This window comes from Mustela erminea, chromosome 20 (genome assembly GCF_009829155.1).
Source record: "Mustela erminea isolate mMusErm1 chromosome 20, mMusErm1.Pri, whole genome shotgun sequence".
NCBI classification, from domain to species: domain Eukaryota; kingdom Metazoa; phylum Chordata; class Mammalia; order Carnivora; family Mustelidae; genus Mustela; species Mustela erminea.
Window position 1 is genome coordinate 33,319,937 of NC_045633.1, and position 13,803 is coordinate 33,333,739.

The 13,803-nt window shown below is 59.3% G+C and overlaps 1 protein-coding gene across 3 annotated transcripts; it reads right to left on the minus strand.

Moving 5' to 3' along the window:
- Positions 1-8,178: 8,178 nt before the first annotated feature.
- UPK3B (uroplakin 3B) lies at positions 8,179-12,574 on the minus strand. Of its 3 annotated transcripts, none has more exons than XM_032326904.1 (6): positions 12,371-12,574; positions 11,829-11,955; positions 11,364-11,601; positions 10,116-10,195; positions 9,151-9,280; positions 8,179-8,721 (listed from the first exon to the last, which is right to left on the minus strand). In XM_032326904.1, exons 1-6 carry the CDS (start codon positions 12,557-12,559, stop codon positions 8,562-8,564), a joined length of 924 nt encoding a protein of 307 aa, XP_032182795.1. In that variant the 5' UTR covers positions 12,560-12,574; the 3' UTR covers positions 8,179-8,561. The 3 variants fall into 3 exon arrangements, with proteins under 3 accessions (XP_032182795.1, XP_032182793.1, XP_032182796.1); XM_032326902.1 differs by having other exon boundaries at positions 12,362-12,574; XM_032326905.1 differs by lacking the exon at positions 12,371-12,574 and adding an exon at positions 12,101-12,322 and having other exon boundaries at positions 11,829-11,978.
- Between the last annotated feature and the right edge of the window lie 1,229 nt (positions 12,575-13,803).

Consider the following 13,803-nt stretch of genomic DNA (forward strand, 5'->3'; position numbering starts at 1 on the left):
CTCCCTCTCTCTGCCTGCCTCTCTGCCTACTTATGATCTCTGTCTGTCAAATAAATAAATTTAAAAAAAAAAAAGGCATTGAGAGCGGACATCGTAACGGGGAGAGCTTGCTTCATCTTCTTGAAGGCAACTCATCTCCTGGGCTCCCCAGAAGTGGGCAGGGCGGGCATTCTGACTGATCTCATTACACAGATGAGAAACCAGGGCCCAACCGAGAGAGAGAGAGAGAGAGAGAGAGAGAGGCCCTTCCTGCCGCCCGGTGGAGACTGGCCCCAGGTCCAGGTCAGGCCGACGCAGGACTCTGTCCCTTTCAGATCTGTGTTGCCCCAGGGGACCGGTGGGAACATGGTGGCCCAAACTCTTTACTGCTCTGCACGTGGCCCTCCCTCTCCTGCCCCTACCGCCAGGCCCCCTCTGTCCTTGGTTTGGTGTGTGTCCCCATATCACTCCCCTGTGGCTGCTGGGAGATACACGGTGGTCTTGGTCTGCGGCGCCCCACACAAGGAGCCCAGAGGGGTATCTTGGGTTCCCTCAAAGAGCTCTGCCGTGGTAGACGAGAAATATGCTTCTGTTTTTCATAACGAGCCCCTCTCAACCACACCTGAGTTTATGTCAACGAGGTGACATTAGGAATGCTCCTAGGGAACCCCAGGACGGGGGCTGGTGGCCCAGGGAAGCAGCCTGAGGAGAGGACTAGAACTTTCTGCCCCTTCCTTCCTACTCCCAGAGACAGGACTGGGGCTGGTGGTTGAATTAATCCCCAGTGGCCAATGGCTTCATCGATTATGCCCACATAATCGATGAAGCCTCCATAAAAACCCCAAAACTGGGACGCCTGGCTGGCTCAGTGCATAGAGCACGTGTCCATTGATTGTGGGGTCGTGAGTTCAAGCCCCATGTGGGGTATAGTGCTTACTTTAAAAAAAAAAAAAAAAAAAAAAAGGCTAAAACAAAACAAAACAAAACAAAAAAAGCCCAAACTAGAAAAACGTACAAAAAATATTCTTTTTTCCCCTAGTGATTTGAAATGCCATTTTTCTCATGCACCAAGGACAGAGGCAATTCTCAGGGTCCTCTCTCAGCTTAGCCCAGGACAAGCTCCCATACGTACCAGGGGTGTCCGCAGCCCACGCGGGGTACCACCGGCTCACTTTGTCCTGCCAAGCGCAGGTATGAGGTCCCGATGCAGGGCTGGATCCCAGGACCCTGGGATCTGGACCTGAGGCGAAGGCGGACGTTTAACGACTGAGCCACCCAGGCGCCCCATCAGGGCATTTCAGCCACAGCAACTTCACCCTTCATGCTACTCGACCACAGTATACATGATTTCCCCCAGCTCTACTAACTGTCTGTATTGTTTGTTATCTGACAAACGCGTCTCTTCTCCGTTGATGGTAACTCCCGCACCGTGTCCCCAGCGTCGGGTCCGGGGTCTGGCACCGTAGCTGTGCTCAGTGATGACTTTGATTGCGAATATTGTGCCCTCCCTGCTCTGTGGACCCGGCCAGTTGGCCCGTGGGTACCATCTTGCTTTACGGGATTGGACTGACAACTACCATGTTGTGGCCTCAGGGTAGAACCCAGCTTCTCTGCTGTGTCCCCGCTTCCTGGTCCAGTTGTCCCCAGCCTCAGTGAGTCCTAGCATAAAGGGTGCGGGCCCAGAATGACCAGAGGGACTGGGCGGGGTTAGGGGGGCATGCCAAGCCCGATCCAATTGTCTGTTCCCAAGGACCTACTTTGCCTTGTACCTTTGGAGTGGCTCATGGGACAAGGTAGGCCTTCCGCCAGCCCCCAGACACAGAGCAGCCGTCTAAAGGCTCCCAAAGGCCCACCCAACTCCATGTCCCCAAACAGGCCCCAGCTCTGTGGCAGCCATCACAGCCTGTCCTGTGGAGGTGCACAGGGAGAAGTGGGGCCCTTCCAGGGGCGGCCAGGCTCTTCTCCGCCCTCCCCAGCAGAGCGATGCCCCAGTTAGGCAGTCTGGGGTTTCCTGGCACAGACAGCGGGAGTGCAGGTGACCCAGGCCCTTCCGCCGGCACCAGCATGCCCTTGGGGCCACTCCCCGAACGCTGACAGAGACCGCTCCATGCCAATATCAAGGGGGAAAGACCCCAGAGTTTATTGATCCCACCCCGGTCCTGAATCTTTCTACTGCATGGTGGTCCAGCCCCTCCCAGGTCTGCTTGAATACCCCTCAAGACAGGCAGCTCACCACCTACCAGGGCTCATTAAAGCATCCCATACCTGCAATCATAAACCAGAAGGCTCTTTCAGTAGAGGAATGCCTCCTTTGAGTGAAATCTCACAATTTGGGGGCCAAGAGGCCAGCGACCCGGGCTCATTCCTGACCCACCTGAGCCTTGGGTCAAGTCCTCCCTGTTCTGGGCCTACATCTCCCCAGCCAGACACAGGGCAGCTGAAGGTTGGAAAACTGGGGTCTTTTTAGTCACTATGTCCAGTGCACCTGCTGAACTGTTTACTGAGGGGCTACTATGTGCCAGGACTGCTGTGGGCAGAAGCTCTAAAGGCAAAGTGGGGGCTGGGAAAAGGGTGGGCACCTTACCCACTCCTCCCTCCAACAGGCCATCAGAAGACCCCACTCAAAAGAGGCACCCGGGGATGTCTGATGACCTGAGCCCCCTCTCAGCGCCCCATTCCTCCTGCCCATCCCCCCCACCTGTACCCCATAGCACTCTGTGCCTTGGGGGCTCTCCCACTGCCCCGGCCCCACAGATTTGGGGCTCAGACAAGGACGGGGTTCCAGGCACAGGGGTCGGAGGTCAAGGCTGAGCCTGGGGGTTCCATGAAACACTCGTGGGGGCTCTGAGCCGAGCAGAGGGAGCAGGGCTGGAGACCAGGAGGGAGAGGCCAGGATGACTAATGAGGCATTCCTCTGTCCCTCAGGGAGAAGAATGGTTGTCAAGGGCAACACATGCTTTCCCGTGGGTAACTCTAGCCTGTGTCACACACAGGGAGTGGGGTTTCGGGGAGGAGGACTGGATGGAGTGTCTGAGCCTAGGAGCTGGGAGGTCTTCACTCATTTTGTGGAGGAGAAACTGAGGCCAGAGCAGGGCTATCTGGTAGGGCTCCCGCAGTAAATTCGGCAGAAAGGACAGTCCTGGGCTTCTGTTTCGTGCTCGGGGCTCTGCCCTGGGAGTCAGGGGCGTCCAGGCTGGACGCAGCGCAGGGTTGGAAGGAGAGGCACATGGCATGGTTCTAGAAGCTTCTGGCTTCTGAGGGGCTCAGGGAGGCCACCCAGGAAGCTGGGCCAGGGACAGTGAGCAGGCAGACCCCGGCCTACACCCAAGTGCTCTACCTCCACGAATTTTCTCGCCCACCGGGCTGTATGGCGGGGGGATTAGTCCTCTCGAGCGGCTGTAGCTCAATGCCGCAGACCGGGGAGCTCCAACAAGACTCGGGGTGCCGGGCCGGCCCAGTCGGTAGAGCCTGCCGGCCTTGTCCTTGTCTCGGGGTTGTGAGGTCAAGCCACGTCGGGCCTGGAGCTTATTCAAAACCAAACACCAAGTGTCTGTTTTCTCACTCTGGAAGCCAGTGGGCAGGGTTGGGTTCTCCGGAGACCTCGCTCCTTGGCGACCTCACGGCTGCCCAGTGGCGGCCTGGTCCCATGGTCTCTTTCCTCTGCACGTGCACCCCTGGTGCCCGTGTCCTCATCTTTTTTTTTTTTTTTTAAAGATTTTATTTATTGATTTGACAGACAGAGATCACAAGCAGGCAGAGAGGCAAGCAGAGAGACAGGAGGAAGCAGGCTCCCTGCCGAGCAGAGAGCCCGATGCGGGGGCTCGATCCCAGGACCTTGAGATCATGACCTGAGCCGAAGGCAGAGGCTTTAACCCACTGAGCCACCCAGGTGCCCCCGTGTCCTCGTCTTTTATCGAGACACCGGTAGGATTGGATGACGTCCCACTCGAAAGGCCTTACTTAATCCCCCCTTTAGAGATCCTACCTACCTCCTAATACAGGTGCATTCTGAGGCACTAGAGCTTACAGCTTCCACATAAGAATTTTCCACAATTCCGGCTCTCAAGTGCATGTGCCTCCGTGTGTGGGGGGGACATTCCCTAAGGACAGGGACTGGATCGGAGCCCTCTGCATGGCCTGGAGGGGGGAGGTCTCTGGGCTGGGTCCCCGGGGCCATTGTCCTTCCCAGAAGTGGGGACTCCAGGAACCGCCGCCTCAACCCACATACCACTCCCCCCTTCCCTGCGAGGGAGCGACGGGGTGGGGTAGGCAGGCTGCAGAGGGAGGGGAGAAGTGTGACAAATCCAAGGGCTGGACGCTGGGGAGGCCCTCGCCCCCCCCCCACATTGGCCCTGGGGGCCCTCCTAGAAGGCTGACAGTCATGGAGCCCAGCAAAGTTCCAAAGAGCCCCCAGCATGTAAAGCACATCCCCCAGCCGCCTGGGGCCCAGCCGCCTTCCTGGGAGGGACAACTGTCTGTCCAGCTCCTGCCACTCCCTTCGTATGTCTGGGACACTGCCTTTCTGCTTGGGGTCCTCCTAGACGCAGCCCTGGAGAGTTCACGAAAAGGTGTCCCTCCTCCACAAGGACCCGGTCAGCCCCTCACCCACACCCAGGCCCGCCTGCATGGCCCAGGCTCCCAGGCAGCCGGGCTCCCCACCAGCCACGCACCCACCGCAGACAGAGGAGCGGGTGCCGCGGCGAGCCCTTCCGGCCCAGGCTGCGGCCGCCATGCCCAGCTTCTGGACACGACCAGCCCAGAAGCTCCCACCGGCGGACTCAAGGAATGCAGTTTGTCCTGCGCTGGGATTCCCAGCGTGATCTCCAACCCCAGCTCCCTAGGGCTTTCCAGGAGCTTCCTAATCTCTTCTAGAACATTCCTTCCCCACTGAGCTCGCCAAGGTTGGTTCCTGCTCTTTGTGGCTAAGAACATGCCGGGGCCTGGGGGCCAGAGAGGGGTTTCCAGGCCCTGTGGAGATGGTTTCCTGGGTGGGTGAGAGACCCCACTTCTCCCACCAGTGGAATGTAGTTCTACCCAGTGAAAAATGATTAAGAAACGATTTATCCAAATGAGAGGAACAGCGAGTGAGGGGACCCATGACAGGCAAGTAAATGTTGGGGCTTCTGGTTTTCTTCCCCCCAAATTTTGCCAGTCACAAATTTTTGACGGTCACGGGGTTTTTCAGGATGATTCAAATGTTCTGAAGTTGGTTCTGATGCACAACTCTGTGAACATGCTAGAAATCAGCAAACTGAACACTTTAGGTAGGTACATTGCACGGTATTTGAATTATATCTCAACGAAGCTGGTATTTTTTTAAAAGAAGGCAAAGATTTATTTGCCTTTTATAAAGTGGTCAGTCAATAAACGTTCATTAAGCACCGTCCTGGAGTTTCCAGTCCCATGGGAGAGAAGCAAAACTCACCCTTTTAAATGTCTAATCATAAAATAGAAAACATGCAGCAAAGAGAAAGAACAAGGATCCCAAGAGAGCTGAAGGGTCAGGAAGAGCTTTCCTGAAGAGGAGACACAGAAGCTAAGGGATGATCTGGAGGAGCAAAGGAGAGAAGTGTTTTACACTGAGAGGGGAAAGCAAGTGCAAAGGTCCTGTGGCAGGAGGGCTGACTAGACACCCATGTGTCTGGAACACAGGGAGCAAGGAACAGATCGACAGGGTCTCAAAACTGAGACTCTGAGATGGTGAATCTAGATTCTGGTCTTGCAGTGGGAAGACTCTGCAAGTTTTGAGCAAAGGTGGACACGGTCAAGTTCAGAGTCCGGCCCCTCTGCATGCTGGGAGGAGGCTGGGTGTGGAGGTCAGGAACACTGATGTGGAAAGACAGCTAGAGACGGGGTGGCTGGCTGGGGGATTGCAGAGATGATGGGCAGGAACGCGTGGTTCAGAGGCAAAGAGGAACAAAGTGAACCCAGAGGGTGAGAGGGAGCGGTGATGCCCCCCTCCCCCGGTTTCCACCTGCTGTCATCCTGATTCCTTTGATTTTTGGCCTCATGAGTCATCTGTGAGTCATCACCCCCACAATCTCCGCTGTTTTTTCCTTTTTTAACAATGAACTTGTTTTTAGCCACTGGATTTGAAGGCCTTTCCTCAAGTACAGTCCTGGGGATAATTTAAAAGGCCATTTAATAAAAGATTCGCCATGACATGGCGGTCATTACAGACTGTGCTTGAGGCTGTCACGGGCTGGCCTGTGCAGTGTGGGGTTCAGCTGGCGACCCTCTCTGGAGCATGACTCTGGGGCCTGGTCTTGTCTCCCTGGGGCCCAGTCGGGTGGGGCCCATGCTGGGCCATGACCAGTCCCGCTTCCCCTTCTCTACGTGGCTTCTGTGACACCCTGGCATCTCTGCCGCCACAGCCCTGAGCCGGAACACCGCCGTGCGCAGGGCTCCCAGGAAAGCCTCCCGCTGACCTGGGGTAGGCGGCCATCCATGTAAAATATTAACTTGTGAACGTTCTTCCGAACTCCCCCATTTGCTAAGGTGGCATCCCCAGAACCCCCTTTTTTGGGGAGTCTGATCTGAGGCAGGCTGGGGGACAGAACTCCTTGTCGGACATAAAGCGCCTCCATTTTGCAGTCACAGACACACACACACACACCCCGAAACCCAAGAATGGCCTCTCCTGTGGCGTCTCCTTCATCTACGAATTCCTGTTCCTCTGGCCACCTCCCGAATATTCTGGAATCCACCTCCTCCTCTCCAACTCCCTTTGTCTGCCCTGGTTCAGGCCTGGTTCCATGTGCCTAGAACCCCAGGCCAGTCCCCCTCATCCTGGCCTCCAGGCCCCCCGTCCCTGCTGCCAGCCGCTGCCCCCACAGGGTGAGCCCTTTTACCCCTGGACTCCCCGACTCTCTCTCTGCCTCCCTCCTTCCGCCCCTACTTGACTCACTTCCATGTGCCCCTCAAGACACCTCTCCGAGGCCACCCTCGGGAAGCCCCCTTGACCTCCAGGTGGGGTTGCTTTCTTCCCCTGGGCTATGCGTTACCCACTGTGCTGCGACGCGTGCCCTGGGCACACATGGGGCATGGCTGGGGCTGTGTCTAGGATCAGTATAAGAGGGCCCTGGGACACATAAAAGCCTGGGGCGGGGCAATTCCTGTTCCTGCTCCATCCTCCCGCCCTGGGCTGGCTCATTCCTGTCTTCCTCCTCACCATACCCCACTGGGCAGGCCCCAAGCTGGGTGTCCGGGCGTAGAGCGCCTCTCCCTCTGGTGTTGGAGCCAGGCCTGGACAGGACAGTGGGAGGCGGGCTCTGCCGGACAGAGCTGGTGGGGGGGGCACTTTGACCCCTTCTCCGATTCCAAGAGCCCCAGACGGTCTCAGGTTCCATAGCAGCAGAATTTCAAAAGTGCTGCCCAAAGGGGCTGGCTCCCATGGTCCATGTCACCCAGGACCCTGGAGCCTGAGCTCCTGACTGCATATGAATCTGCTTCCGCCTGCACCTGGAGGAGGTCTTGCGGCTGGTGGGGGTGGACAAGTCACGGAGCCCTGACTTCCGGGGACCCCACTGAGTGGCAGCTACTCTTCTGCTTTGGGTCACTGCCGCAGCCCGCCAGCCCCCAGTGTCCCGCCGCTCTGTGAATGGGAGTGCGCATGTGCGGGGCTGGGCGGCTGCGGCGCGTCGGCGCCCCCGTGTGGCCACAGCAAGAACCACCGGCCTTGCCAACAGCCGGACGCTAGCAGGGATGAGGGTGATGGGGGTGTGGATAGACAGAGGGAGGCTCAGGGCGGTTTACAGTCTGTGGGCCCAGCCCTGTCCCCTGCACAAGGCTCCCTGCACCCCGCTCCCGGAGCCTGGAAGCTCCTGGTCAGGGCGGCCTCTGCACATTACCTCTAGCCTCTCCCTGATCCTCCCTGGGGAGGGCAGAACAGGAAAGGCAAAGGCAGGGCCGCTAGCATTGGTGATGCGGGAAACCAAGGCAGAAGAAAAGTTATTAAATTTCCTTACTAATCACAGCGCACTGACAAGTCCTCGAAAGGGGCAGAGTGACATTCCTGTGGGGACTCAGCTGCCTGGATGTTGACATTTTGCTAAGGGCAAAGGGCAATCTTAGCTTGACCCCCCAGGACCCCGTAAGTCTACTTTACACATAAAAATTCATTTGGCAACTTCCTTTATCTCTAAACCCTCAAGATACACGTTGGCAATTATCCTCCAAGCATATGACGCACAGATACACATCGAAGAATCTCGTGACAGTTTTTACTAAACAGTAATAAATGACCTTTTCCTAACAACAGCTAGCCCCCTCAGGACTCTGGAGACCTTGCTTCCAAAATTCCTTAGAGACTTACACTCTCCCTAAGCCCTCCCAACTCGAAAGTTTCTATAACGGGCCACTCCTCACCACCCTGGTGCTGCCCTCCCTGCCCATGGGTCCTGTCCCTGTGCTTGAATAAAACCCCCTTTTTGCACCAAAGACGTCTAGAACCCTGACATCTGTCCTACATCAGTGGGACTGTAGGCCGGGGTGAGGAGGAGGGTGCAGGGGTTGGGAATGACTACCACATCCTTGTCCCCACACTGGCCACAGCCACGCACGCCCCAGTCACAAGGGCCAGGCTAGGGGCTGAGGCTGGGGAGGGGGTCCAGGCCAGGCTCACAGCCCACGGGCAGGGTGGCGGCTTCGCTTGGTGGGATGTGGTGGGTCATGTAGCGCTTCCCCATGAAGGAGCCAATTCTCAGCTGCTCCGGGGCCTCCTCCGGCCACCACAGGCTGGAGCTGGATGGGAAGAAGAGGCAGCACTGGGTCCCCGGTCCTCCCGCAGTCTCTCTCTTTCCTTCCTTCTAGAAGCAGCTGCTGGCCCACCTCCTCCAGGTGGTTGCCCTGACTACCCCAGTATCAGGTCTCTGAAGTGACTGAGGGCTCCTTGGAGAGAAAACAGGCCCAGGAGGAGAAAGGCGGCGGCGGGGGGGGGGGGGGGGGGGGGGGCAAGGGCAGAGTGAAGGGCAGGGCAGAGGGAGGTGACCCCTTCTCTGAACCTGGCTTCCGAGGAGCTGCTGGGCCACCTCCCTGCCCTCCGGGTGAGGCAGACTGGGGGTGGAAATTCCTGGAACATCCCTGGAAAGGGGGCGTCCCAGGCGCTGGGACCAGTGAGAAGGGTGGGGCCCCCCAGGGTCGGGCAGAGGCCCCGGGGCTATCAGCACTCACAAGCGTGTGGTGGACGCTGCCAGGAAGGCCAGGAGCAGGAGGCCGGCCAGGGAGGCGAGGATAGAGGTGATGACGATCACACCACCACTGCGTCGCCCTGGCCACGTGTCGATGGAGGCTGGCGACTTCCCTGTGCACAGCAGCCGCTCAGAGGCTGCCCCGTGACCCCAGGGCAGTCCCTTCCCCCACCCAGGCTGCCTCTCAAGGCCTGGGAGCCTCTGGAGCCAACCCTCCTGTCCATCTCAGTCAGGCATCTGTGCCCTGCCGGCCTGTACCCCCCACGGCCCCGGCCTCTTAGTCCCACCTTCTAGGCTGTTCCTGCCATTGTGCCCGCCCACGGCCCTGCCCACGGCGGCAGAGCTGCAGCAGACCTCAGGACCCACCACGTGGCTGCCCTGCTCCCTGGAGCCTGGCGGTTCAAGGCCTTCAGACGTTCAAGGCCTTCAGACGACAAGACCCCCACCCCCTCTGCTCCCTCTTCCCTCCCCCACCAACACCCCGGCCTCTGCAGCCTGCCTCGCAGGTGTCCCTCACAGCGGACACTGGCTTCCCTCATGTGCAGGTTCCTTAGCCCGGTGAGTCCCGGGCCCTGCTGAGGGAAACTCCCAGAACCCACGGCCCTGACTCTGACCCTGGCCTCCTCCATGTCCTGGCCCTTCTCCACCTGCAGGGCTTGGCCCAGGGCTGGCGTTGGAGGGAAAGGCTGCTTCTGCCCACGACTGGGCTGGGACCTGGGCACCTGAGCGTTGACCAATATTTGAGCATGGACAGACCCGTTGTCTCTGCCAGTGAGGCTGACCCGGTGCCCCACCTCCCCTGCACAAGCTTCTGCTTGGGGGAGGGGCTGGACTTGGACCCTGTGTCCAGGTCCCTGGGCTCTCTGGTGTTGTGGTGGCAGGGGGTGACTAGTTGGCAGGGGTAGGCAGGAGCCAGAGCAGTCCCCCCACCCCCACCCCCAGGGCTACCTTGGTGAAGAGCGATGGGGTCGGACCACCTGGTCTCGGCCTGGGGTGAGCCCCTGGCGTCCATCAGGAGGAACTTCACCCTACGGAGAGGAGAAGCGGGGAGGTCAGAGCCCCAGCTGCCTGCCCACAGCGGCCAAGCTCCAGGCAGTTCTGGGCCAGGCTCTTCTTGGGGGGCTTCTCTGAGACCGCTCTGACAACAGTGACCCCGGCCAGCAGGTCCCCGTGTGTCTGAGCCGCTGCTCTCCAGAAACCCCATCCGGTTTAGGGGGACCCCAGTCACTAACTGTCACATGCAGAGTCCTCAGGGTGACTCAGCAGGCCAGATGGAGCTGGGAACCCCAGGACTCCCAGAGAAAACGGCTGGCCAAGTGGCGTCTAGGAAGCCAGACAAGGCCCCCCGGTAGGCTCTGGCACCCTAAGCAAAGGTCCAGGGAGAGAGGGAGAGGTGAGGTCAGGGCGCGCTCTGAGCCTGGGATCCCAGGGAGGAGGCGGGCTGAGCACGCAGGGCACCAGAGGCTGCGCATAGGAGCTCAGGTTGTATCTTTCAGGGGAGCCCTGAAGGCGTCTGAGCGCGGAGGGACCCAGAAGGGCAGGCACGGAGGGCAGCCAGCTCTGGTGGCTGCTGGGGGTGGGGGCAGGAGGCGAGAGGAGGCCGAGCCAGGAAGTGGGCAGGGGGGAGGGGGGAGGGCAGTGCTGTCGGGTCGGGGGGCCAGGCAGGGGGCGCAGGGAGGTTGTGCCTGGAAGGGCCAGTCCCGCTCGCACCAAGCCCACCTTCCCTGCGCCCCGAGCTGGTCTTCTCGGCCTGCTTGGACTCCCTGAGGACCCCGGGCAGCCGCCATCTGGACACTTGGACACTCTGGCTGCCCCCGCGACCCTGGCAAAGCCTTGCCGCCCTGTGCCTCAGCTCTTTCACCTGAAAAAGTGGGTGCTGGTCTGCTTGCTGGGGGCTTACATTCCTGCCAGATCTGCCTGGGGGCTAGTGACTGCAGACCAGCGCCCCCACCCAGTCCCCAACTCTGGGCCTGAGACCCCCAGCCTGTCCCCACCAGCCCTGTCCCAGGCAGGCCTCCCGGAAAAGCCGCATTCTGCCGGCCCCCAAGCTGGGGTGAGCGCTCCTTGACCCCACAGAGGCCTAATCCAGAGCTCGTGAAGGGGAAGCGTCTGGGGAGAGGCTGGGAGAGGCCGCTCACCTCCCCCTCTCCCCCAGCACAGCCCCTGTCTGTCCCGGGATCCAGGCAGGTGACCCACCTGTACGGTCCGGGGCTGGGGAGCGGGCTGTTGCAGTAGGGCGGCTGGAGGAGGTCAGCAAGGCAGCCGGGGTCATTGCCCACCCGCAGCAAGGGGACGTCCCTGCCGCCGCCCGCGGGGTCCTGACAGGGCAGCTGGTCCAGGGACAGCGGCAGTGTCATATAGTGCCCCTCCGTCAGCAGCCGTGGGAAGGCTGGGATCTCAGCTCGCGTCTGTGGGTTCTGGAAGTCTCTGGAGGCTGCGGGAGAAAGGGACAGACAGGTGGGGCTAGGGAGCCTAGCCCCTTGCTGGGTCCGAGGCCCTCCAGAACCTGGCCCCCTGTGCCTCAGGGCCCAGAGGCTCCCTCCAGGCACAAACCAGGTAACTTGGTCACCCTCTCAGAGCTCGGCAGGATAAATAAAGCCCAATGCCTGGTCCACCACCGTGGACTCTCCTCCGCCACCCCAGACTCACACCGTGACCCACCGTTGCTGAAGGCCACCACCAGCCAGATGGTGCTGGCAACGCCGGCAAGCCCGTCCAGCACACAGCGAGGCTGCTCCAGGGAGAACGTGGTGGCTGTGACCTTCCCTTCTAGGTCCCAAGCTGTTATCTGTGGTGTGTAGGGGATCAGCTCTGTGGCCACAGAAATAGGCATGAGGGTCCTGGAACCTGCTCTCCCCTGTTGGCGGGGGTTGGGGGGGTGTCCCAGCTCCTTGGGTCCGGCCAAGTGAATTCATCCCAGGACCCCCACTCACCCAGGCTCATACAAGGCAGGGGCCAGACCAGTGCCCCCGCGAGGAGGAGCAGCCGCGATAGGCCAGGCTGCCTCTGGGGGAACCCCATGATGGCCCCCTGAGCTCGCCCTTCTCCCACATCCACAGCCTGGGGCTGATCTGCTTCCTCCTGCCACACCCGCCCCCAGCCCTGGAGGAGCTGGTTAGTCCGGCTGCAGCAGGAGGCTGGCGAGGTCTGGAAAGACCTGAAAATGTAAATGCGCCCCACCCTCTCCCACTCGCCCAGCCTACCCTAAGGGAGTTGGGCAGGCCTGTAGCGTGCTTCGGACCAGGGCCCAATGCCAGGACCGAGGGGGATGCCCCGCAGACCTCCAGATGCCAGCCAAGCCCCCCAGAGTCCCATGTCTGAATTGGGGTCCCGGTCAGCTTCTCTGCCCCAGAGAGGACCCAGTCTCTGGAACCGTGGGCACAGGGCCACATGCCTGAAATTCCTGCACCCCAGGTGCCAGGAGCCGCCCTCTGGCCTTCTGTCCCCACCCAGGGAGTGGGAGCAGGCTGCGGGATGCAGAGGCCCTACCTGACCCGTCCAGCTCCAGCCCCGGGGCCAATCTCCCTGCCCTCCCTGTACAAGGCCACGTTCTCTCGTCTAACGAGAGTCCGGAGTCAGCGAAAGGCCCTTTGATAGCTGACAAGCCTCCCACTTACTTGACTCTTTTTGGTTCTATTTTTTTATAAGATACAATTAAAAAAAAAAGATAATTCACATAAAACTCATCCGTTTAAAGTGTACTGCTCAGCGGGCTTTCACAAGGTTGCGCAACCACCACCACTCACTCAGTTCGGAACGTGCGGATCACCCCAAGAGCACACGCTGTACCCATTCAAAGTCCCTCCCCATTCCCCGCTCCCCAGACAACCAGGCTTCTGCTCTCAGCCTCCACGGACTTCCCTGTCCTGAACACTTTGCACGGACGGAATCACACCAGTGGCGAGCTGGGGCTGGCTTCTTCCCCTTAGTGTCCTCTTGAAGCCTGTGTGACCAGCCTCTGTTCTCAGGGTTCCAGAACTTTCCCTCCACTGTACGGAGACCAGGCATTTTGTTTCCCGGCTCCTCAGTGGATGGACAGTTGGGCTGTTGGCTGTTACAAATGACGCTGCCACGAGCGTTCACGTACAAGTTTTGTGTGGACCTGTTTTCTGTTCTTGGATACACGCCTAAGGGTGAAATCGTTGATTCATAGGGTAAACTACCTTTTTTTTTAATCTTAGTTTTAAGTCATCTATCTCCACACCCAACATGAGGCTCGAACTCCAGATCCTGAGATCAAGAGTCACAAGCTCCACTGAGTCAGCCCGGCCCCGCTGCTGCAAAATTCAAATTTATAGACGGAAGAAAAATGCTTTAACATATAATATACTCATCTTTAGACCAACACACAAAACAGACTTTAATTTTTTTTTTCTTGTGAAGAAAAGGGCATGGAGGCAAAAGTCCCCCTGGCCCACTCCGGATGCGGCCGGTGTCCCTGGAGCCCAGGGCCGGGGTACTGGATCCTCCTAAGAGGGTCGAGAAATTAGAACTTTTTGAGGATGGGGTCAGGGGCCGGGGCAGCAGCCCAGCTCAGGGTGGCGGGGTGGGAGTGGGGCTCTCGGGCCTCACGCAGCCTTGGTCACCAGGGCATGTGGGTGAACTGGGCAGTGGGCAGGCTCCCTCCTGCTGGGAC

Coding starts and splice junctions, on each gene's coding strand:
- UPK3B (XM_032326902.1), bottom strand. CDS start 12,559: ATGTGGCCCTGTGCCCACGGTTCCAGAGACTGGGTCCTCTCTGGGGCA. Junction 11,956..12,361: donor ACTCCCTTAGGGTAGGCTGG/GCGAGTGGGAGA, acceptor TACACACCACAG/ATAACAGCTTGGGACCTAGA. Junction 11,602..11,828: donor GGTGGTGGCCTTCAGCAACG/GTGGGTCACGGT, acceptor TTTCTCCCGCAG/CCTCCAGAGACTTCCAGAAC.